The 23,401-nt window shown below is 47.8% G+C and overlaps 1 protein-coding gene across 3 annotated transcripts in view; it reads left to right on the top strand.

Moving 5' to 3' along the window:
* SHISA6 (shisa family member 6) overlaps positions 1–23,401 on the top strand; it is a 193,077-nt gene that overhangs the window by 10,474 nt on the left and 159,202 nt on the right. For all 3 annotated transcript variants that reach the window (XM_015880059.2, XM_015880061.2, XM_015880060.2), the window contains exon 2: positions 810–970. In XM_015880059.2, the coding sequence (XP_015735545.1) occupies positions 810–970 (161 nt within the window). The remainder of the gene's footprint in view (positions 1–809; positions 971–23,401) is intronic.

Genomic DNA, 23,401 nt, shown 5'->3' with positions numbered 1-23,401 from the left:
CTGGATGCTGCTGAATTCTGTGACATTTCTTTTCTTGGGGAACAGCAGTGAGACCTGAACCATTAAAGGACGCTCTAATGGACAAATAGAAATAGCTAATGATGGGAGAGTAGTTGTGTTGACATTAACCCATGAAAATGATTTTAGTTATTTTCTTATGGACTGCTTGTTCTACTCTGAGAAACCCACTCCCATCACTGCAATGTATTGAGGTCCTAGCAGAAAAACTGAGGATTTATGGAGTGTGGGGACTGCGTGTACGGAGTGTGGGGTGTATGGAGTGTATGGACTTGCTGTGTGATTCAGTCTTAGACCAACAACAGCCAAGTAAATCATAGAATTATAGAATCATAGAATGGCTTGGGTTGCAAAAGACCACAATGATCATCCAGTTCCAACCCTCTGCTATGTGCAGGGTCACCAACCAGCAGCCCAGGCTGCCCAGAGCCACATCCAGCCTGGCCTTGAATGCCTGCAGGGATGGGGCATCCACAGCCTCCTTGGGCAACCTGTTCCAGTGCGTCACCACCCTCTGGGTGAAAAACTTCCTCCTAATATCTAACCTAAACCTCCCCTGTCTCAGTTTAAAACCATTCCCCCTGTAACTTATGCAGCAGACATTCACACACACAAAGAATCTGAGCTTTTAAGACAGGCTTTGTTGTTGTTTTGTTGCTTTTTTCTGCTTATGGTAGATATCCAAGCACTGCGTGTTTCACACAGTGGCTCTGGAAGTGAAGATGCTGAATGCCATTCTGTTCCTTTGTGAAAATATGTTATTTTTCCCCTCTCTCTCTTTCTCTCCTCAGGGCTCTGGCTGACATCTTAAGGCAGCAGGGACCAATCCCAATAGCACACTGTGAAAGAGAAACTATCTCGGCCATAGATACCTCCCCCAAAGAAAACACTCCAGTCCGGACATCTTCCAAAAACCATTACACCCCTGTGCGCACCTCCAAGAGCAATGCAAGTAAGTGCTGTGTTCTGCTCTCCCTTCTGAGTTGCTTGTGCCAATGCTTTGTTAGAAGTCAGCAGACGTCAAAAGACATCGCTTTTGACTATAGCAGAGTTTGAAACCTGAAATCAGGGTTATAAACGGGTTTCCGAGGTGATCAGATGGAGTGAAGCAGCGCAAGGATTCTTGGTGATGGTTCTTTAAGGTTTTTTGCTGAGCAGAGTAGCTATTCTCTCTGGGCGTCTTAAAAATTCTGAATCAGCGAGGTATGAATTCAGCTTGTACCAAAATGCTTGTACTAAGCTCAGAACACTGCGTATTGCCAGCCAAACACACATGCTGTAAAGCATAATTGGCCTCTCCACGTGCAGCAGCTGAAAAGGAAGATGTTCACATAACGGGGCCCAGCTCTTCCATTTGGGTGAACCACAGGCGTGTTCTGAGAGCACAGTATGGGAGGTGACCCTGGTGGTGTCCCAGTGGCTTCAGGTCCTCCCAGAGCACTGGTCTGGGGGTTAAGACACACAGATGTTTTTCTGTGTTCTACAGCTGGGTGAACTTGGGCAAACCACTCTGTTAATTGCCTTGATTTCCCCGGTGGAGCAGGATGCTTGCCTCTTAGGTAAAGAAATGGCTCTGATTCATTTAATGCTTTGTGTATTGATAATTGTCAGAACGATGCCTCTGTGGTTGCTGACCATCTTCATTAAGTGGGATGTGGTAGGCTTCCCATCACTTCCCATCTCTCAGCTGCAACTGGATGTGTGCCTCAAAGATATGCCCTCATTCAGTCACAAGCTATTCAGCTTGCCACAGAAGTTTCTGGATGGCATCTCCCAGCCCATGTCACCCAGAGATCAGGGGGCTTTTGCTGATGGTCCCTTCTGGGGGAGCAGGGCTGCTCTGTGACCTGCAGGGCTCGGTGTGCTCCCCTCTGTGTAGGAAGGGCCATGGCTGGGGGCACCGACTGTTCCCTTGGCCTGGTTAGTGTAAGGGTTGGGCTGCATTGTGCATCACCCTGCAGAGACAGAACCAGGTGGCTGTCTTCTCTGGAAGGCTCCTTTGCTGCTGGGAACAAAATAATTTCCCCGAGAAGACAGAAGGATTTCTTTTCTTTCCAGTTTTTGCTTAGAGGCCAGTGAACTCTGCAGGTTCTTTTTTTAATGCCAGGGAATTATACATGTGAAATGAGATGTTGGGCTGGAGAATGGTACATGAGCTGAATTGTCTGCAAGAGGAAGGTGCTCTTGCAAATCTGCTGGCTCGTGAGAGGCTTCTGCCCCAGGAGAGGAACACAAGAAGTGAGGATTTATGGCCAGGGAACAGGTACAGGCTCCTCCGGAGAGCAGCTCTGACACAAACCTTGTGAAGAGGTAAACACCTTGTCTCTTCACATTGGCTCTAGTGGTGGAGCAGGCATTGATGATACTGATGATATACCTTGCTTCCAGCTAGATTCTGGAAGCCTAAATTATGTCACATTTGTGCACTGCCAAGACTGAAAAAAGGGAAATGGGAAGGTCTGAAAGGGGAAAGGCTTATTGCAGCACTCATCTCTGGTGTCTGTCGATGGCTTCAATGGATGCTCCTAAGGCTTAAGAGGCACCCAAGGATGCATGGACCAAAGAATGGGTACATCAGTGGGATGCTGGCTCACATATTCACAAATCCAGGTAGGGAGGAGAGGGGCTTTGCTTCCAGTCCAGCCTGTCATAGGCACTGGCAGCTGGAGGGGCCATCGATCTCATCTGCCTGGAACAGACACTTGGACTCACTGTCCCCCTGAGCCCTGGCCAAGCTGGGAAGGGAAATCTTGCTCTTGTAGTTTGCTCAAAAAGAACTTGTTTCTGGCTCAGTTTTGTCCATTATTAACATGTTCTCATATATCAGCGGAGACAGAGAGCTAATCACTTACAAAAGATCACGAGCTCATAAAACAGCTATACAGTTAATGCTTTTTTATACTGTTTCATTTGCAGAATAGGGCGATGCTCCATCATAACTGTACTTGATTACTCAGATTATTGTGTGAATCAGAAAATGGTATTGAGTGAATTCTGAGATCTTTAAGGTTGGGGGAGAAGGAAAACTTGGAGAACAAGATTGGGTTATAGCACGTTAAACTAGAAGAGAGCTGTTATATTTGTTTTGCTTGGAACTCATGTTTCCAGACCTATAACTGGAAGAACACCCTTAAGTCTCACTAAATAAACCATAGCTTCACTTTGCCCTCAGCCTCGTTTGGTGTCACTGAACAGAATGATGGTGGGTGACAGTGACAAACTGAGGTGGCCTGTGCCCAAGGCAGCAGAGTCCAAGGAAAGCAGTGTGAGCAGTGCTGTGAGGGCATGGCCATGGTGCATGAGGTGCTGGTGCAGCCTGGTCCTTCCTGGGGCAATTGTGGAGCAGTGCCCACCTCCCACTGCCTCCATCCTTCACAGGTGCCCAAAGGGGAGTTTAAGACTAAGGCAGACATGGAGAGGAGTCCTCACTCAGGTGGTTTTAGAGCAATCAGAGCTCTGCAGTGGGGTGGGAGGGCTGTTGTTAAGTGTGGTCTTCACTGCTCTCCTGAGATTTGAGACAGAAGTACTCAGGTCTAAGTGATGCTGTTTGAAGGGGAAAGAGAGTTAGTAGGGATCTTTGTCCTAAACGTGGGAACTATTACCATGGGGACCATTCTTTTCTGGTAATGATGATGGCTTTCAAGGTTTCAGCCTGCTGCCTTACAGCAGCTGCTTTCCTCAGGTGTTAGTCAGAAGGAAAAGGCATTTTTTCTTGCTGGTCCCATGTGTTGGAAGGGCTTTCCCCCAGATATTCTTGCCTCTGAGAATCCAGCTGAAGTCCTTTTGGGATAGCAGGTTCATCTCTGCTTCCCTCCACTTTCGCTGCTGCTGACATTTCTCTTCCTGGCTTTTACGCAGTGCTGCTGTTTCGGTGGTGGGAGTGCTTTGCAGATAAGGAAAGCTGAAAGCTGTGCCTACAGATTGCTTGGGTCAGAGCACACTTCTCCAGCTGTGCACTGACTAATTAGTATGAGCTACAGTGCTGTCTGTAGACAGGAATGTTCCTCCAGCCCACACAAACCTCCTGTTAGTTCCGTTTGCTATTGTGAGTAACAGGTAAAGTATGAGGAGGCTGAGATTACAGGAGATCCCTGTTGGTGTTTTTAGTGTCACCATCACACTTGCACCTTTATGGCCATTGGAAGGAATGCTCTGGTCATGTTTCCCCAGTGTTCTCTCCTTGGCCTCGTTACCTCTTCTGACATCTGCTGTGAAGGTTGGTGCCATTCTTTGTTCAGCAGATGGCCAGCAAACATAGATGGGAGCAGGGAGGGATAGGAGTAAGGTCAGTAGTTTCTAGTGGCTTGGAAAACATCAGACATTAGCAGGCAATGCAAAGACAGGAGCTTGGGTATCCCATGGAGGCAGGTGCTGTGCTTGGCACAAGGGGCGGAGAAACTGTGGCATTGCTTCTGCATTGTCCACAGTCCTCCGATGTGTCAGAAAAGGTGTGGGCAGTGCCTGTGACAGTGATGTTGATGGCCTGTAGCATTTGTGGTTGCCATAGCATTTCAGTTTGGACCACTGTCTTCAGTGCCAGTGGGTACTGGAAAGCCTTCTGAAAGTCAGAGTTGGTTGGCTTTCATCCCAAAATGCAGTTGAGCAAAGGAACTGCAGGAGATGTGAGATTGGAGGCTGACTGCTTTGGTGGGCGAGCAGCCAGCTTAGGACTGACCGCCATGCAGGTAGGAATGGGCCCTTTCTTCTCTTGCTCTCATTCTGGCTCCTCTGTATCAGCACTTCATACCATGCACTTGAGAAGGGAGATACTCAGGACCATCAGGGAAGCTCTGTAGGAGGAGAATCTCTCCAAGCATGTTGGATGTCCGTGCTGTAACCATGCAGTGCTTTCAGTGATGGATATGTCACCTACCCACGCACAGGGCAGCTGGGTAAAACCTGTGCCTGAACTGATGCTGCTTCTCACTACCTGCAAGATCAGGAGCTTGGAGAAGAGATTTTTTTGAGCTTGGAGAAGGGAATCTGGCCTAATTTTATATTCTTTTGTTCTATTAATTCTCTGAATACCACATGAGCTCACCAACAGAATCTGCTGAGTTAGGTCTGAAACCACCCCAGACATGCAGGTGAAGAGCTGACCTCGGGGCTGGGCTGAGATCATTTGCCAGTGCAGAAAAATAACCTGCCATGGGGCTGGGGGTGCCTGCAGGTGTGAAGCACAGCCTACAGACAGGATTAGGGCTTTGAATGCAGCAAACAACACAGCCTAACACTGTGATTAGCCTGATATATCTGGGGAAGGCTTTTAATAAGCCATTTGAGTCAGGATGTTCCAGAGATGTACATATTCAAAGTGCAGTTTTCAGCGGCGCCTTCCACCCAGAGGCATCCTCTGAGCTTGTTCTGAATGTGAACAAGTGCAGGAGAGGCTTTTAATCTTTATGGAAATTGTAGCTAACATCTCTAACCAAATATAGGCAGAGCAGCACAAGGAGTGTGTCCATCCCAACCATAGCACAGGACAGGAGCTGTGTTGGCCAGCATGCACACACACATAAGGGCAGTGTGAGCGGAGGCTCAGGTCTCCTCCACGTTATCCAGGTTTTATTCCATCCACCCCTCCTCCTTCCCCATCCCTCCTCTCCCCCAGGGCTCCAGCTGCTCTCTGCTTCGGATTGCTTCCTTTATTCATTCAGTGAATCCTCCAGCTTCTCCCCCAAATCCCCAGCAAGTATTTGAATTAATTTACCAAAGATCAGTGTCGAAATGTATGTCGAAGGCGTTCAAATTCCCTGCTGCTTCACAGTTTGTGTTGTCATTTACAGCTGTTCAGGGGAATACAAAGCAGGTGTAAAATGATCCCCCAGTCCCTGCAGTAACATATTACAGCCCCTGTGCTCCATTGTAAGAAGCTAGTTAAGGTGCAGGGGGGGGGAGAAGAATTGGGGAAACTGCTTGAAAAACACTCAGAGAGTTCCAGGAACGGGGTTTTTCTTTTCACCATACTCCTAGAGAGAAGCAGACAGCACCAGCACCTCTAGGATCTGCAGAGGGTAGGGCAACATGAGCCCCTTCCATCTGCTTTTCCTCCAGGCACACCTCTGTTGCGGTTATCCCCAGCCCTTCCCACTGCTTTCCCACCCAAGAGAATCCCAAATGGGTTAATGCTCTTTCTGAACAGCCAGGAAATGTCAGCTTTTTCAGTCTCAGAGCATTCTGAGTTACTCAGCATCCTGGCATTTGGGATGTCATTGCCGAAGGGAGGATCAGACCAGCAGAGAGATGGGGTGAGGGGGTGCTGCCAGAAGTGGGGCAGAACAGCTGAGATAGGACACTGGCTGCTTTCTCCTTTACTGTGGGGTGCTGGGCTGTTCACCTATATAGGAGCTAGGGTGGACTGTGCCAGGCAACTCAGGTATTCACTCAGTTGTACTGGGGCAGATGAACCCCTCCTGTCCTTTGTGGCAGTGCCAGTCTCTACTTCAGAGGTGGGAAAAAGGATCACAGAGAGGCAGGCGGTGTAACTACCTTTGCTTCAAAAGAAATGCCCCAAAATCTTATCCCTGGGTCATTTATGCCTCGAGATCACTGCCTTCCCACAGCACGGCCCTGCTGCTGGACGCGTGCTCCTGGATGCATGGGTCCCATCAACCTGCTCTTAATGCCTGGGGAAGCACAGAGGCACTAACCTGGCTCCTTCAGCCTTGCATCTCAGTGGTCAATGAGAGCTCTGAAACCTGTGATGGAAAGGAAGCATCTTGTCCCAAAGTATTTGGAATCTGAGGGAAGGTGTGGGTCAGGGAAATGAGCCACAAAGTTATCTATCTCCCATGAGCTTCACATGTGGGAGATCCACCTGATTTCAAGTAGACCTGTTAAAATGGTCACCCCTTCTTTGCTTATCTCATTTTCTGGACATCTCTTCCTCCAGTTTCAGCCAGAGATTGGGAAATGCTGCCATGGGGCTGTTCAGTTGTGGACAGCATGAGGGCTTAGCACACATTGCCCACCAACAGCAACAAGACCTTGCACTGCATGGTTACCTCCATCCTCCCTCCACCAGTCTGGGTCTGCACCTACAGAGCATTCCACCGAGATGTGAAGTTTTAGGGTAATCATTGAAAAGGAACCTTTGGGAAAACACTGCCCCATTAACAAGCCCCATGAGACAGCAGAATATCCCCACTGCAAATGTACATTGCGGTGAGTGTATGGGAGAAGGAAAAGCGACGGTGTTTACATCTCGTGTCTCACTTGCAAATGTTTGTGCTGCCTGATGTCAGGGTTTCATGCATGGAAGCAGCAAACGAGTGACAGTGTTTTAAGAAATCTTTAAAGAAGACTTCACTGCGGAGAAAAACATGGGTAGGTGGAGTGCGTGTGTGTGTACACATACAAATAAATATAGGATCTGGGTAGTGTTGATACTTGTGTGAGCCACGCAGCCCCGACAGCAGCAACATCCAGAGCTGCAGGATAAATATTAGGCCCCTGGTAAAAGTGTTTTGGTGGAATTTAGCATTTGTTGGGCAGAGTGCGGTCCCAGAGCCACAAGGCCAGGCACGGCAGCGCTTATCATCCACTGCGATATCCAGAAATGCGAGGTTACTATGGGAACAGCATCCTTTTTTAAGAGAGACTAATACAAGTTGTGAGCGGGAGGGAGGATTAAGCACATAGATTTACTTTGAAACAAAGCCTCACAGGGAAACTCAGCTTGCTGAAAACAAGACAGCAGAACGCGTGGAGAAGGGAGAAACTGAATCAGACTTTTCTAGCGTTACTATGGGAAGAGCAGCTGGGAGGTTGATCACAGAGTTGCACAGTAGCAGCACTGTAGGGGGTGAAGGGGGCCTCTAGAGATCCCCCAAAGCACATTCCTTACTGCAGGTCATACAGGAAAGTGTCCAAATGGGTTTGGGTATCCCCAGAGATGGAGACTCCACTACCTCTGTTCTGATACTCTGTCACCCTCACAGTAAAGCTTTATGGTCAGATGGAGCTCCCTGGTTTCCAGCTTCTTCCCATTTCCCCTCATCCTGTCTCTGGGCAATGCTGACAAGAGCCTGGCCCCATCCTCCTGATCCTGCCCACTAGATACTGATAAGCACTGATACGGTCCCCTCTCAGCTTTCTCTTCTCCAGGCTAAACAGCCCCAACCTCTTGATTTGAACCTGCATGCTTCCCTATTCATCCAGGTTCACAGGCAGCTCCATGTCTACTGGGCAGAGGTGTCCATGTCCTCCCTCCCTACACGCTGACTCCATGCTGTCGTATCCAGAATTTTCCAGGATTCATTTTTGACCCCACGGTGGTTTGCAGTGTTCTAATTTTCAGCTTCTCAGTACTTTCCATAGGGGAAAAAAAAGAGAAGCAAGTAATGCTGCTGCTTCTGCTCCCTGTGCTATCCCGCAGTGCTGCTGGGCCCTGGCTAAGGGTAAAATCATTCCTTACAGCAGGTTGGCTTGTCCCTGTCTGCCCTGACGCGTAGTTCTGGATCAATTATTGTTTGTAAAATGCATTAGATCTTCAGATGAAAGGCAGAAACACAATGTTTTCTTCCATTAATCAGAGCAGTTTAGAGAAAACATCAATTTAAAATGTTAAAGCCAATTTGCAACTTGTATTGACAACAATTAAATTGGCCTCCAGAAAGTAATGCAAGTGCTTGATTTTGACACTGTGAGGAATGAAATCTTTATAAGGACTTTATACTTGTTGACTTTCTCCCATTTCATGATTGCTGATCCTATCATGCTATATAAACAAAGGTGAGGAGCTGGAAACAATCCTCCAATTAAGAACATATCTTAATCACTAAGAGCTCTCCTTCCCCTCTTATTGGACCCCAGCCCAAATACTGTGACTCAATCTATGCTCTGCTTCCATTACTCTCAGCTTCCTTTGTTTTTTATCGCCTGGCTGGCTTTGCTGCCTTAAAATGATGCAGAAATGTTCTGAAGCAAAGCTTGCCCCTTTATCCCTGATGCTGCAGCAGAGGTGGTGATCAGTGGCCGCCACCTCCATGAAGAGCAGCTCCATGCATCCCAGCTCCCACCCCAGTTGCAGTGTGTAATTTCCAGTTCCCAGACCAGTTCTGTGCTGTCTGTCCCAGTTCCATGTCATCCAGCCCAGTTCTATAGTTCCCATCCCAGTTTCCATTCCAGTTCCGTTGTGTTCATCCCAGTTCCCATCCCAGCACTGCAAGGCCATCATGGCCGTGTCTTCCAGCTCAGCATACAGAGGTGTTAGAACAAAGGTGATAGCAGGGGGGTCATGGTTGGGTTTCCATAAATCACCACTGAAGCAGGTATTGAACAGTTCATCTGACATCCAGAAAAGTAAATTTCAGAATCATTTATTAGAAGAAGTGGAAGCATCTCCAGCAGAAGATATTGCTCACCAGACTAAAAACATAGCTGGTTTGTGATTAGAGTCATATGAAGCCTTAGAAGTTTTGCCTCTTCACCCTTACTGCCCTGCCTCAAGCTCTGCCAAGCCAGAGCAATGAATGAGGAGCATCTGCAAGGCTGCCCCCCATTCCTTTCAGCTGAGCTCCATACTCCGAGGCAGTTGGCTTCTCCTTCCCAAGGCTCACATCTGTGGGTATTCCCACCTTCTGTGATACTCCAGGGCTGTTTTCTGAAGGCTTTCAGCAAGAAAGAGTTTCTGGATTGAACGACAGCAGGAAGGTTTGGCTCACATTGAGGATCTGGAGGCAGCTTTTATTGTTGGCTGCAAACAGCTTTTATCGTCGTGCAAGTCCTTGTTCCTTCTGGCAAACCAGCCATGTGTGTGTGCAGCTCAGGGACTTGGTGCATCTCGCCTCCCTTCCTCTGCTTGGAAGCTTTATTACCCTCAGACCATCCTACTTGTTGCAGGTATCTGGAAGGACTCCCTTGTGGCTATTTATATGGGCGTACTTAAGAGGGAACGATCCCCATCTCCATAAAAGGACAAATGTAACTGCTCTTTCTGATTGATTTAAAATATTTGAGCAGAAAGGAAATGGGAGTACATCTGTCACAATCCTGCTTGCGGTCGGGCAAGTTAATGGAAAGATTCCTTCTGACTCTCCTGGGTTTTGGACAAGGCTTATGCTGTGCAACATTAGCAAATAATGTAGTTCACATCTCATCTAATCCTCCCCAGGAAAATAATTCTAATGCACAGGGCTGCCCTTTTGCAGCTTCCTTCCCGAATCTGTCCCTGGCTTGTCAGCTGTGCCAGCAGCTCTATCTTCCTGTGCTAAATCACTTCTATGGATAACTGTTGCTCTGCAAAACAAACCCCACAGATGATGTTCATTTGCTGCCAGTCACAGACCAGTGCACCATTGCCTGGAATAAGCACACTGAAAAAGCAGGAAGATAAATATTCGTTCCCAGGCGTGTGTCTTTCTACCCAGTATCTCCAAACTGCAGGAATGCAGCCTCTGTGGCACTGCCTTTCATCTCACATCTCTCCTCCCTGGATCCACAGTTTTTCCTACCAAGAAATCATTTCTCAGCAAGCTCCGCAGGGTGGGTGCAGCTATACTGCCTGCATCTTGTTTGCCAGGGGAATGTGAAATCCAAATCAGTCCTGGAACCATACAACAGAGCTCTGTACTGCACTCAGAATTCAGCTACCTACCCACCCTCCTTGTAGCAAGCAGTGCTATGGCCCTTATAGCCTTGCTGTCTTCAGGGAAGTTTGAGAGGAATTAGCCTTTGTGTTAATTAGAGGATGCAAGAAGGGTGATGAGGTGTCCATGCTGCAGACTAAATGCAGTATTAGGCACACGGAAATTCTCAGGCTACTGGAATTCGTAGACAAAGAGTGTACATCCATGTTGCCCAGCTCAGCAGAACAAGTGTTTCTACTAAATCCTACTTAAATATTAATGTATTCAGTGATCAGGAAGCAAGCAGGGGAAGGGAAGTTGAAAGGGCTCTTTGTGTGCAGGATGCACTCAGGTGGCTCCAGCTGCTGCCATCTCTGAGGCATCCCCCAGCTGCCCTGGGGCTGAGCACTGTGGATCTCAGAGCTTTTCACCCCACTTCTCAGGTTTCTGAGTGCCCTCACTGCATCACATCAGTGCCTGATGCTAGCAGAGATGCAGTGTGATGAAGTCCTCTTCCTTCTGAGGCTGCTTGCTGTGTGGGTCATGCTCCTCTATAAACATCTGTGAAGTACAGGGATGACTTGACTACTTGACTGGAGATGCTAAGGTGGAAGATAAGCCTCCCTGGCAGACATACCTACCTTCGTGTCCTTTCCTTTTTGCCCTCAGTCTCTCTGCAGCAAGAGAATCTGGGTTAATCACAGAATCATAGAACTACAGAATGGCTTGGTTTGGAAAGGACCTTAAAGATACCTAGATTCCCACCCTGGCTGCACCCCAGCTCAGGCTGCCCAGGGCCCACCCATTGGGTACCTCCAGGGATGGGGCACCCACAGCTCTGGGCAGCAGTGCCAGGGTCTCACCATCCTCCAAGTAAAGAATTTTCACCCAACATCTAACCTAAATCTTCCTTCTGTTACTTTAAAGCCAATATACCTTGTCCTGTCACCACACTTCCTTATGAAGAGTCCCTCCCCAGCTTTCCTGTAGGCCCCTTCAGGTACTGAAGGCCACAGTGAAGTCTCCCTGGAGCCTTCTCTTCTCCAGGCGGAGCAGTCCCAGCTCTCTTTATTAATAGAAGAGGAGCTCCATCCTCTGAGCATCTTCGTGGCTCTCGTTTGGACCCACTCCAACAGCTCATCTTTCTTGTGCTGGGGTCCCCAAGCCTGGACACCGTGCTCCAGATGGGGCCTCATGAGGGCTGAGTAGAGAGGGACAGTCCCCTCTGTGCCCACTGCCAGCCCTCTGTTGATGCAGACATTGGCTTTTTGGGCTGCAGGAACACACTGCTGGCTCATCTCCAGTTTATCCTCCATCAGAACCCCCATTTAGTCCATTGGTGTTCCGGACAATCTCATTACACCTGTACTTCAGTTGGAGTCTGTTTGAATGTCTACGTGGTGCAGCCAAACCCCAGTCCTACAGCATGACATCTGCTGGTTCTCCTGCCTGATGGAGAAATGTGTCAGCTGCTCCATCCAGAAAAAAAGCTGGGCTTTCCTGATATCATTGCTATTATTTCTCTGGTCTGGAGGTGGGAGTTAAACTCTCCCACAATGACACACTTCTCCGTGGTGTGTGACTGAGAACATCACAAAGGTTTCTACTGAAACTTGTTCACTCCACATTTAATTGCTACTTCCTTATGTGCTGTCGTGTCAGCTTCTCTCTCTGTCTCAGTTTCTCTGAGCATACTTTGTATGGATGCAATGTGAAAAAGCAACATTTTGCATAGGACTCGGATTGTGGGGTGAGCACCACAATCAGCACGGGCTCAGCATCAGTGTGAACAAGTACAAGTGCCCAAGGCAGGGCAGGTGAGGAGCACCAGCATCAGTGATAGCAGACTTACCCAGACATTATGCTCCATCAGAAGTGAGCAGATGGCACAATGAGCAGGTCCTGCTGCTATTAATTTGTGCAGCTCAGTAGCCAGAGGAGCAAGGGGCCAGCAGCAAAGGTCTGGTTCCTTTTCTGTAGGAGAACCCCATGATTTTGATGTGTTAGGTTCTCCCGTGATTGGACTTCAGCGTTCATAACCTCGAGGCAAAGAGCTGCTTCCCTGCCTTTGGCACTGAGGGACATCCTGTGGCTGCTTGGGGAGTGCTGCTTTCTGCATAGAAGTACAAATGTTGCTCTTTAACTCTTGTTCTCACCTTTCTGCTGTCACCACATACACACACGTCTGTGTGTGTCCAAATTCAAAGGCATATGTGCTTTCTTAGGAGCTGACAGACCCCAACTGTCCAGTCATGCCACAGGCATTTAGCTCTGCTCACACAGACATGGTTCCAACGCTGCATTAAGTTGCAGGATGACACCTGTGAACACGAGCTTAACATAATTGTCACAATGGTACTTGGTGGAGCTAATGAAATATTTACCTTTGAGCAGCTGTAAGATCATTAATGTTTCACTGTCTGCTGCCAGCCAGCCCTTCATGATTTACAGTCTTGAATTGTGTATGAGGCTAATTGCACTGCCCTCCATAAATCAGGCACTCAGGCTTTCCTGGGGCACTTTTAATTAGCAAAAAACCCTCTGCCCTGCTGGTGAGAACATCCATGGCAAGCAACCAGGAGATGGAGGCTGGCCCAACCCATGGCCTCCCATCTCAGCATCTTTCTTACCATCAGAGTAGGGGAGGTTCCAGTCTGGGATTGCTCTTGATGCAGGGACTTCCTCTCTTCCAAACAAAAGGAGGTTTTATACCAGAAACTTGGGTATTTTTGTATCTTGTCTGATGTCTTGGGCTACCTTTGCTGAGTAGAGTGAGATATGAAGACCAAGGGTGTTCTCAAAGCAGTTTTCCCAAAGAAAAGGGGCACCAGGAATCTGCTTTGATTCTTCTCAGAATTCATGATTAGTCCAAGAGTTGAGATGCCATGCACAGAGAACTGTCCCTAAAAGCAAAACACAGTCATTTTACAGTGACTAACATGTTTGGGGCGTGCAGTATTGCTAGAGGACTAAGCCAGTGTGTGTCCTCAAAGAAGGAGGATGTTCAAGGAAGGCAAAACAACTGGCAAATGTCTTGATGAAATCTGAACTGATGTTCCCTGCAGCAGAGGAACAGGAGATTCCCATGTACTGATGGTGCAGAGGCTGCTTCTAAAAGGCTCCATAACACTAAAGGGTCATTGATGTTCCGTATAGAAAGGGAAGGGATTTTTAAGGAGTTCGGTCTTACCATTTAATCAGCTTTTGTGCTGGATGAGAGGAAGGAGATGAATGCAATGCTCGTCTATAGAAAGTCTTTAGAGATGATGCTGGGAAGGTGAAAGACGAGCTGGTAGAGCAGGTGCACTGTGAGGGATTACAATAAAATGAGGCAGAAGAGTTGAGATGGCTTTTGTGAAAGGAGGGTGTGCATTGTGAGTCTGCTGGCACCCTGTGAAGGAATCGACTGACAGGTGCTGGAAGTGGTTCTGTCAATGCAGCACAGGCCTTTTCCATCAGAAATTGTCAGCGTGGTCTTCCATCAGCAGTGCTTGCAGATACCATGGGATGGGAGGAAAGGGCTTCTCAAGGATTAAGAAGAGATGAAAGGGTAGAACGCAACCAATGAGGACAACCAGTCAGGTTTTACACAGGGCGAGCATTATTGGAGTGCTAGAAGATCTCTTCAGGGATATGTGCTGTTCAATGTGCTTTGGAGTGATCTAGAAATGATGTGTGGCATGATGACATTGTGTGTGATGTGGGTTTATTCTGAACCCTCACACGTAAAGCTGACAGCTTGGAGCTAACTGGATAGAGACAGTCACCTAACAGAGATTTCCAGCAGGAGGGAGACCATCCTGTTGGTCCACAAGTACCTGAGTACCATAATAGGGATTTATGCTGCAGTGATTCCGACTTCATTTTTGTATTTAGTTGTTCAAAATAGGAAGTCTTATGGAACACGTGCTCTGTATCAGTGGTTCAGGCTGTCCAAGTCTCCAAGCAATTACACCTCTCTGAGAATCAGGACAGCTCCATCAGCTGCCTTTCCACCAAGAGCTTTGAGTACCTGGTGTATCTATTCAGGGACTTGTGGCCTCTTTGTGCCTCTCCTTGAACGCAGTTTGCTCCTGGATGGCTGAGCAGCACAGTGTGCTGTGTGAATCAGTGCTCCGAGGTTTGTGCTGCCTCATCCCCAGTGCATGCAGCTCCCAGGAGAGCACTCCTGCTTGGGCAGCTTGCACTTCTGATGTAGCTTGGACTGCAGTCCCATCCTTCTCCAATGGTCCTTCAGGGCAGCCAACTTTGCAGATGCTCAAGGAAGTGGCTCCTGTTCATAAAGCAGACATTGCTCTCCTTGACCTACTTGCTCATTACCTCCATAAATGTGATTTTGATTAAGGAATTTTCCTAAGTAATTAGGATGATATTAGCAATTCAGCCAAACAGAAAATAGTCCCGCAAGCACGGTGGCATGGTGTCTGCCCCCAGGGCTGTTTGCTGACTGCCGAGGGACAGTCAGGGATGGAGCCAACACCAGCACTGTGGGTGGGAGATGGTATGTCCCAGGTGAGGGAGGTGGTGAAGGTCCTCCCCATGGGGACATGGGGTCCTCCAGGCCACCAGGTCTGTGAGCAGTTCTGCAGCTTCACATCGCAGCTCCCTGGAGCCAGAGAGTTTCTGCCTCAAGCTGCAAATTCATGGGTTAAAACTCCTCTTGCTTACAGTTTCTTGTTAAAATTAAAATGCCTGCTTAGCTCTTGTTTTGAGCAGCAGGAGAGGAAGATAATACAGGGCTGGATGCAAGGAGCTGGCTTGATGGTGGCCATCACATCTCCCAGCTCTGGTTGTAAGGAACAAGCTCAGTGTCACTGCCCATGGCTCTGCCCATCCCACAGACCAGGCTGCTGATCAGACAAGCTGCTAATGCAGCCCCCACTCCTCAAGCTGCTCTTGGCATCCTTCCACACATGGCACTGCAATGATTTTACTGAGCCACCACGTACTTTCTCGTTAAGACTTTGCCACCAGAGAGCTCTGCCAGCCTTTTTCCAGATAGGAAATGACCAAAATCATGTGCTAATGTGGCCCAGGACTAGCGAAGGACAGGCTCAGAGTGACTCAGCCAAGAAAACTGTTGTTCTCAAATAGAACTATTTGACAAAGGGGCCAAAGCTGAGCTCACTTTCAGGAGAGGCAGAAAAATAATGGTGTCACCTTTAAGATCAAAGCGGCTGGCTGAATTCCTCCGTGTGAGAGTAACTACCTAGTAAACAAAGCCAGCACTCGCTTTCTGCAAGCATCTGCCTTAGCCTTCAGCAGCTTTCTAATGCAATTCTGGGGGAGTGCTGCCAAACAAGAAGGGACTCATTCCAGGGCTTCGGCAGCGAAAATATAAATATCCCTCTTGTTAATTTTGGGTGCCATAATCCATCAGTGGCTGTCTTGTGCAATTTAACTCCCTGACATCTCCTGACAGCATGGGCACTAAAGCACTCCCATGCTAATGTAGGGCAGGCAGGTGCCAGGATGCTTTTTCCAGCTGCCCATTGTGCTGAACAGAAGGATCTGTGGGTGGTGGAACAGTGCTGGTGTGTGGAGCAAGGAGTGAAGATCCCAATAGGGAGAGAGGAAAGGAGTGCACTGCATGGAGAGAGCTCGAAGGTAGAGATTAGGCGAAGTCAATGCTGTGCTGTTGCTCACAGCAATTCATCAACTTGGGCTTTTGACAGTGTGGGTGAAGAACAGCAACCAGAACCTTGTGAGATCTGCAGAGTTCTCAAGTGCATTGAAATCCCTTTCTCTTGCACCTGGCATGGTGGGTGTGAGCCCTTTGGTGTCCACATCCTTGGGCTGCAGCTCAGGAAGGAAAAGAGAGGCAAAAGTAGAAGAGCATCTGTCACCCATTAGTTCTCTCCAGCCTCTTCCTTCAGCATCAGCATCCCATCAGACACCTCCAGTTCACTTCTTGGTCTGTTCTCAGTGCCTTTTAACTTACAATTGTCTATCCTTTCTTAATTTATATTATTGCTCTTTTTTAGGCTTGGTTGTAGATATTTGTTGCCTTTGTTCATCCATTTCCAGCCCACTCTAGACTGCTCTACAAACACCTCTAAAACCTCTCGGAGCAATGAATGTCAAGGATGAAATGTGTTTGAGGTGTCAATGATGCGTTCAGCCTATTTAACTTGTGATCACAAGCGTGTTACCAGCTCTCTGTTGTGATATGCACAGCATGTTATCATGAGCAGTTAAAACACACAGCAGGTCTGGAAGCAAGTCACTTTGTAAAGCCACCTCCCTTTGGTTGGACCCTTGAATCATGGCCCCTTGGCACGTAGGGAAACTACTGCATGTCATGGGAAGATGAGTGGGCGAGAGGGTCCCAAATGCTGTTGAATGTTTCTGCACCATATTCCCTCTCAAAGTGATATAAGACAGGATACTTCAGCACTTCATAAACTTCAGCAGGCACCTGTCCACATCTTTTGGCATTTGAAGTACCTGCAAGAGGTTTTCCAAAGTCTTTCCTGAAGTCAGTGGGATTTGTCTCCTTTCTTAATTGGGGCTCAATTTGAGGTGTGAGAGTTTTTGAAGAGGTTGATGCTAACTTCCGTGCTTAAAATGAAGGCAGAAACAAGAAGCGGCTGCATTTAGTGTGTGAAATAGGACAACTCGTATCCTTAGACTGTCAATTTCCATTTATTTACTCACAATTATAAACAGAGCTGTTCATAAATATTAATAAGGAGCATCCCAAAGCCCAGCTGAGAAAATAAGTATTATCACCGTTTACCAGTTGTCAGACTGAAGCACAGGAGGAGACGTGACTTGTCCAAAGGGACCAGGCAGGCTGGCATCACAACTGTCAGCTTCCCATCCATCAGAGCCACCACTGCTGCATCCCCTTCCATCACCATTCCTGTGCTCAGCAGTGCCACCAGCCACTGTGCTCATGTGGGTGAATGTTCAAACACTTTCTTTGTAGCACTGGTTTTAATAAGCACAATCCTTGTAGGAAAAAATCTGAATTATCTTGGGTTTGGTGGCAATACAGGATGTGGGGCATTTCAGTCATGTAACCAATCCAGTAAACCAACCCAGTAAAGTTAAATGACATTATTTCCCTAGTAATGTCACAGAGCGGCTGGCATCCATCAAGTCCCTGTGATGTTTGGGCCTTCAGAGCCTCTCATGTCCCGAGGCTCTCACATCCAAGAGCCACCTCTCGTCAGATTCAGTTGGGGTTCATGTTCTGGAGCTCTAAGCTGTAGATTGCCCTTTCCCCATCCCCATGTTCCCTTCAGGAGCTGCTCACAACAATCTTTAACCTGAATGCACAGGGCTACTCCTGCTAAAGAGCTTTGGCAAAATTGCATCCATTTCTTTTCAGTCTTCATTTCTTCTCCACTTTTCTGCCTTCCCGTGTTCCTTTTCATCCCTTGGTCTCTCAGTGTCTCCCATTCTGTCTTTCCTACTGCTCCTCCTGGCCACGTATTAGAAAAAGGAGGGAGGAACCACCCACATCTGCTGTTGGGTCTGTTGGGATCAAGTCTGGGAAGTCAGTGGGACGTGCTGACATTTCTGGTGATCTGGGTCTGAAACTGAAGACAGGAGGAAGGGAGGTCCTCACTGGGCTTTGCACCTCAGGACAGTGTCTCTGTGGTAACCCCACTGGCTCCAGTACACAGTGTACCTCGTTGGGTCTGTGTTACTCAGGGTTTATTGCCTGTCTCGAAGTTCCCTGGTTCCTGGAAGCTGTGTGCACAGGGAGAGCAGGAATTTTTGTTGCTGGGAAGGGAACAGTTTTTTCATTAGTGTATCTGAACAGCACACGTTGCTACTGGCAGATTCTCATTAAGGGGCTGAGGCTCCCCAAGGACTCGTTTCCTTCGTCCTCCTGCAGCAGGGCTGGGGTGAAGCAGTGGCTGCACAGCGTGATGCAGCAGCTGCAGCGGTGCAAGAGAAAGCTGCCCATAGCTCCCTGTGGTTTTGCTGCTTTTAAGGTGCAGTTGTTGTGACACTGATGCCACATCTAGAGCTCTAGTTATTTAATGCTTTGGGAGCTTATCAGTGGTTTGCATCAAGTACACATCGGTGTTGTGGGGTGGTCTTGCACAGCTCCAAGTGCTTTCTGGTATGGGCAAGGGAGGCTCCATCCCTGGGTTCTCTTTCATTCATAGCTCAGCAGCGCTCACATGTGAAGTTCTGTATCACCTGTCTCCTCTCCTTCAAGTAACAAAATCAAGGTACACCAACACTGACTTGTGCTGAGCTCTGACGAAGGCCAGTTCCCTTACGGCAAGATGCAAGGCCACCCCATGGCAGAGGGAAGACAATCTGCCTTCCTGAGAGCATCATCCTGCTGTCCCATCAGGTTTACACAGTACAGGTTACTGTATTCTTCTAAAGCCTTTGGTTAGTTTCAACTATTTTCAGGATATCCTGGGACTCCCAGGGCAATTTTCCTAAGTATTTTAGGCTTATTGCACTCTCCACATCTCCAAAGCACCACAGTGTCTTTTCTGGCACCTGCCTTTAGGGTTAGGCCAGAGGGTGACCATCAGATAGGATCTTTGTTCTAATTCTCAATCTGCATTCTGTTTTGGATTCCCTTTTCTACCACACTGATGCATTTAACTTTGACATTCTCCAAAAGCAAAAGACAAGGTTTCCTTCACAAAACAAGTTGTAGCATCAACAGCTTCTTATCTTAAAAGGGGTATAAAAATAATGGAAGTCTAAAGTGAAATGCTTGATTAAAGTTATAGAATGTCTTATTTGCTTTGTGATGATGAGGCTGCCCAATTTTGTGCCATTTCAACACAGTCACTGCAACTTGCTGTAAGTCACTGCATTGGGCAACACAGAAATGAGAGTAGGGGCAGACATTAATCCCAAGAGATCGTTGTTGGTCATTATCATCACCGCTGTCAGAGCTGTGTCAGATTTGCTCTGCTCGTGATGCCAACAGCCATAAATAGTAAAACTAGTAAATAGACAAACAAAAACCCAACCAGCCAATAACCTTTGGGAACAGCAGAGCAAATATACAACTCACACTGGACAGTTTAATATACTGTCAGCAGTCAATGTCAAATTATTCTTTCCAGGCTTCCCAATTTGCCATGTCCTCCCCAGTTTACACCTCTCTCCCTGGAAAGCAAGTTTATTATGTTAAATCTCATACACATGATGAGAACCCTTGTAAGTACTGGAAAAAGTCAGTCTGGTGCATGCTGTGGGGCAAAATTTGGGACCATTTCAACTCCACCTAAAGAATTTAAAGGCCAATTAACACAGCCTTGAGTGTAGATTGAAAGACAGTATAGGATGTGTTGTGCTGTCATGAGATTGGTGTTGCTCTTGCTTTGTAATCATTAATCCCAATTCAGCATGCAATCCCGTAGCCCACACACCAGTTACAGTTGACTGAGATTTAAACATTTCAGAAAATGTCACAAAACTTCTTTTATTTCTGGTCTCTCACTGTCATGTTCACATGCAGTTGGGTGTTGGCTGGATGTATTAGTGTTTCCTAAGGAGAGCAAGGCTTAGCATTCTAAGCCTTAAAAGATCTGTCCAGGAATGTAGCAGGCTCTGAGTGCCACTGCTTTAACCAGCTTTTTTAAGGCAAAAGGTTTTAACGTGGTTTTCTTCTATTTCCCATTATTTACCTGATGATGCTGTATGAGTAGGAATGTGCAGCAAGGAAACCATCTCTAGGAGGTCTATGTCCAAGCAGCCCTTCCTGAATCTCTGGTACATCTTACAGAAGGATCTCACCACTTTGTGAGCAGAGACAGATCGTCTGCCACCTTTCTGTCCATTGACTTTACAATGACAACTTCACCTGTCACTGGGTTAGTGCTGTGGCCAGGGGGCTGCAGCCACCCTCATCATAGGAAACTGATACAACACTGGTATCTCTGGCTTTACAGACATCTGGGCCTTGAAACCATCCCTCTCCCACTACTTTGGAACCCAAATCCTTAAGGGATTTGCTGGCACAGGCTGCCTGAGCATCACTGCTGCTCATGTACCTTGAGGTGCTGTATGAGTGTGGAAGAGTTGTGCTTTACACAGCCTGTGGGGTGCTCCTATCAACGAATATCTCCAGTTGTGTGACTTTCAGCAGTTTCCAAGAGTCTAACGGAACAATTTCTTGTGATCAGACGTTCTCATTTGTCCCAGTTCTTGCTCTCCACTCTCTTCTTCCCTTTGCTATTTTTTCCCTTTCATGCCATTTCACTACTTTTCTCTCTAATTGCAATGAAGGTCATGGCTGCAGTGACCAGACACTGGTGCATTGTGTAGCTTTGCTGAATGTCTCTTGAAGTTTAACCTAGGAGCCCCGCTGCTGAATTCCCTTCACTTTTAGCACCTCAGGTAACTTTGTTCTCCCACTGAGAACTGGGATATGAGGCCCAGGACTTCCCAAGCTCTGGGACAAGCTGGCCCTGGCAGAGGTCAGAAGCAAATGTCTGAGTGCTGAGCACCATGGGGACTTTGCCCTTGCTTGCTGCTCTCCCTGCTGCGGGAGCACACAGCTCCGACGGGATAAGAGAGCATCAGGAACACGATCTGCTGCACAAGGCCAAGGTTGAGGTTCAGACCTGTTCTCATTGGGGCGATCCAGCCATCACAAAGCAGTTCTCATTGGACCCTTGCGAAGGTATTTGGCTGTCACAGGAAGTTTATCTCTACCCTTGAGACAGTCACTCCCTGGTGTTCTCCCTCCAGCTGCAACAAAGCAGCCTCAGCCTTCCCCTCTGCTAATACCCTTGAAGCTGTGTGTGGTGCCATCAGCCCTCCCTTTGCCCTTAATCGCTTTCTCCCAGCCTATATAATTAAATTCCATCAGGTATTGCATCTAATTTTTGAGGAGCTCCCAAAGAACAAAAGCCAGTTCGGTCACAGGCAAACAGAACAAATTAATTAGAAGGGGAATATTAGGCCCTCTCTAAATTAGATCAGCAAATCTCCGGCAGAAGAAGCGTAGCTTGACTGGCTCTGATGTTGCTCACATCCCAAGCAGCTGCTCAGCTCCACGGATTGCATACAGCATTCCATGTCTCTGAATTAGGCTTGGAGCAACCCATGCTGAAAGGCACTCCAGGGCACAATTTCAAAGCACGACGCAGGGAGTTGGTGGCCTCGTGCCTCTCATTAGCGCTGCGCTGTTCGATTGCTTGGCTGTACTCGGGGAATGTCTCCATGTCACATCCCTGCGTATCTACCCCCAGTAAAGGAGGATGTTACTTGATTGCAGAGCCCTGCAACAGCGCTGTTTACCAGCATTCCTCCCAGCTATGGAGATCATTAAGAGAAAGCACTGGAATTATCATATAAAACCAGATCAAATAGCCAGAAGGGGCTCTTCGTAAGCATTTAAACAAGTAAACAGATGGCACCAGCACAATTTGCTTCTACCTCTAGGAATCTGCATGGAGAATGGTGGGCACAGCCCCCTGTTAGCATTGGGGATGCAGACTGCACTCGGAGCTCAGGGCTGGTTGTGTTTGTGTCCTGTGCTCCTGATGCAGCAGGGAGAGCTCCATCTCTCCTTATCCAAGTTGGAAAAAGACCATTATGATCATCAAATCCAACAAGGGTCAGCATACGTGCACCATGTTTTTGCATAAGTTCTGTTTGCTCTGAAACAGCCTTGCTGGCCCAGTACACCTGGGGATTCTTTCTGGTGTTTCGTAGCTTTCCTATTTGAGGTGATTATTGTAAATGCCATCATTTCAAGCATTTCTGAAATGATTACCTTCTTATCGAAATGGCTGGTAATAATGTGGGCACGCACCAATTTCACCAGCTATCTCAAGAGATATAGCATTGCATTGCTTGGAAATTAAGGGCCACAGCTGCAGAAGTCCATAGAAAACACAATCCCAGAGCAAGATTGGGAAATGTTGTAGTTTGATTCAGAGATCACATCACCTCCTTTACCCTCTGGAGATTTCCCATTTCCAGCATAATTTGGTAATTCGTTCTTTTCCTTTGCAGAAGTGCATTTCAATAGCACATAAATTCTTGACATAATTTCTCAGCACCTGTTGTAGCAGAGCAGTAACTCTTCCCTGCTGCTTCCCTTTCAGAAGCCAGATTAGAGAGAACTGGAAAAGCACTCAGCACTTCCCCCAGGTTACTCTTCTGTGTTAGTAATTGCTGCTGTTCCCCTAGGAAAGCAGTGGGAACATGGGTTGGGGGTGAGGGGCTGTAAGGCAGGCAGCAGGCTGAGGTGAGGGGGTGGAAGTGGGTGTGGAAGTGCCCACTGCTATCTTTGGGTGGAAATGGGTAAAACCTCCCTCGTTGTAGGGAGTTCTGCCATGTTTCTATGCTGGCCACTGCATGCAGACCAAAGTCCTTTAGAGAAGGAACATGAAAAGCATGGTATATAGATTGTGTCCCATATAGCACGGAGCAGAGGCTACAGGTTAGATTAGATAGAACTCTGAACAGTTTGCTCCCATGCATCACCTCTTTGAGCCTGGTACAGGTGCTGCCATCAGCCCTCCCTTACTTCTGATCCCCACGCGAGTCCCTGTGTGTGTGAGTTGTCTTTGGGAAGCAGAGGTTCAGCCCTTTTCACATAACACAGCAAAAACAGCTCAGTCGTGAGTAAGCCCAGCATCCAGCTCACCCAGGGTGCCCATAGCTTTGTCCAAGAACAGGGCAAGGCATATCCAACCCCAGATGGAGAGAAGGATGAGACCTGTCACAGCAGGGGAAGCTTCTGGATCTGACTGCGAGTAAGAAGTCCAGCTGGCACATAGGAAGGATGGTTTGGACCCTGGGCTGCATTGCCTGCAGTGCTCTGGCAATGAGGGGCACTGGAAGCAAGCAGGAAGGTTTGAGCAAAC

This window comes from Coturnix japonica, chromosome 18 (genome assembly GCF_001577835.2).
Source record: "Coturnix japonica isolate 7356 chromosome 18, Coturnix japonica 2.1, whole genome shotgun sequence".
Taxonomy (NCBI): Eukaryota; Metazoa; Chordata; class Aves; order Galliformes; family Phasianidae; genus Coturnix; species Coturnix japonica.
This window is presented reverse-complemented; position numbering and strand designations above follow the sequence as displayed.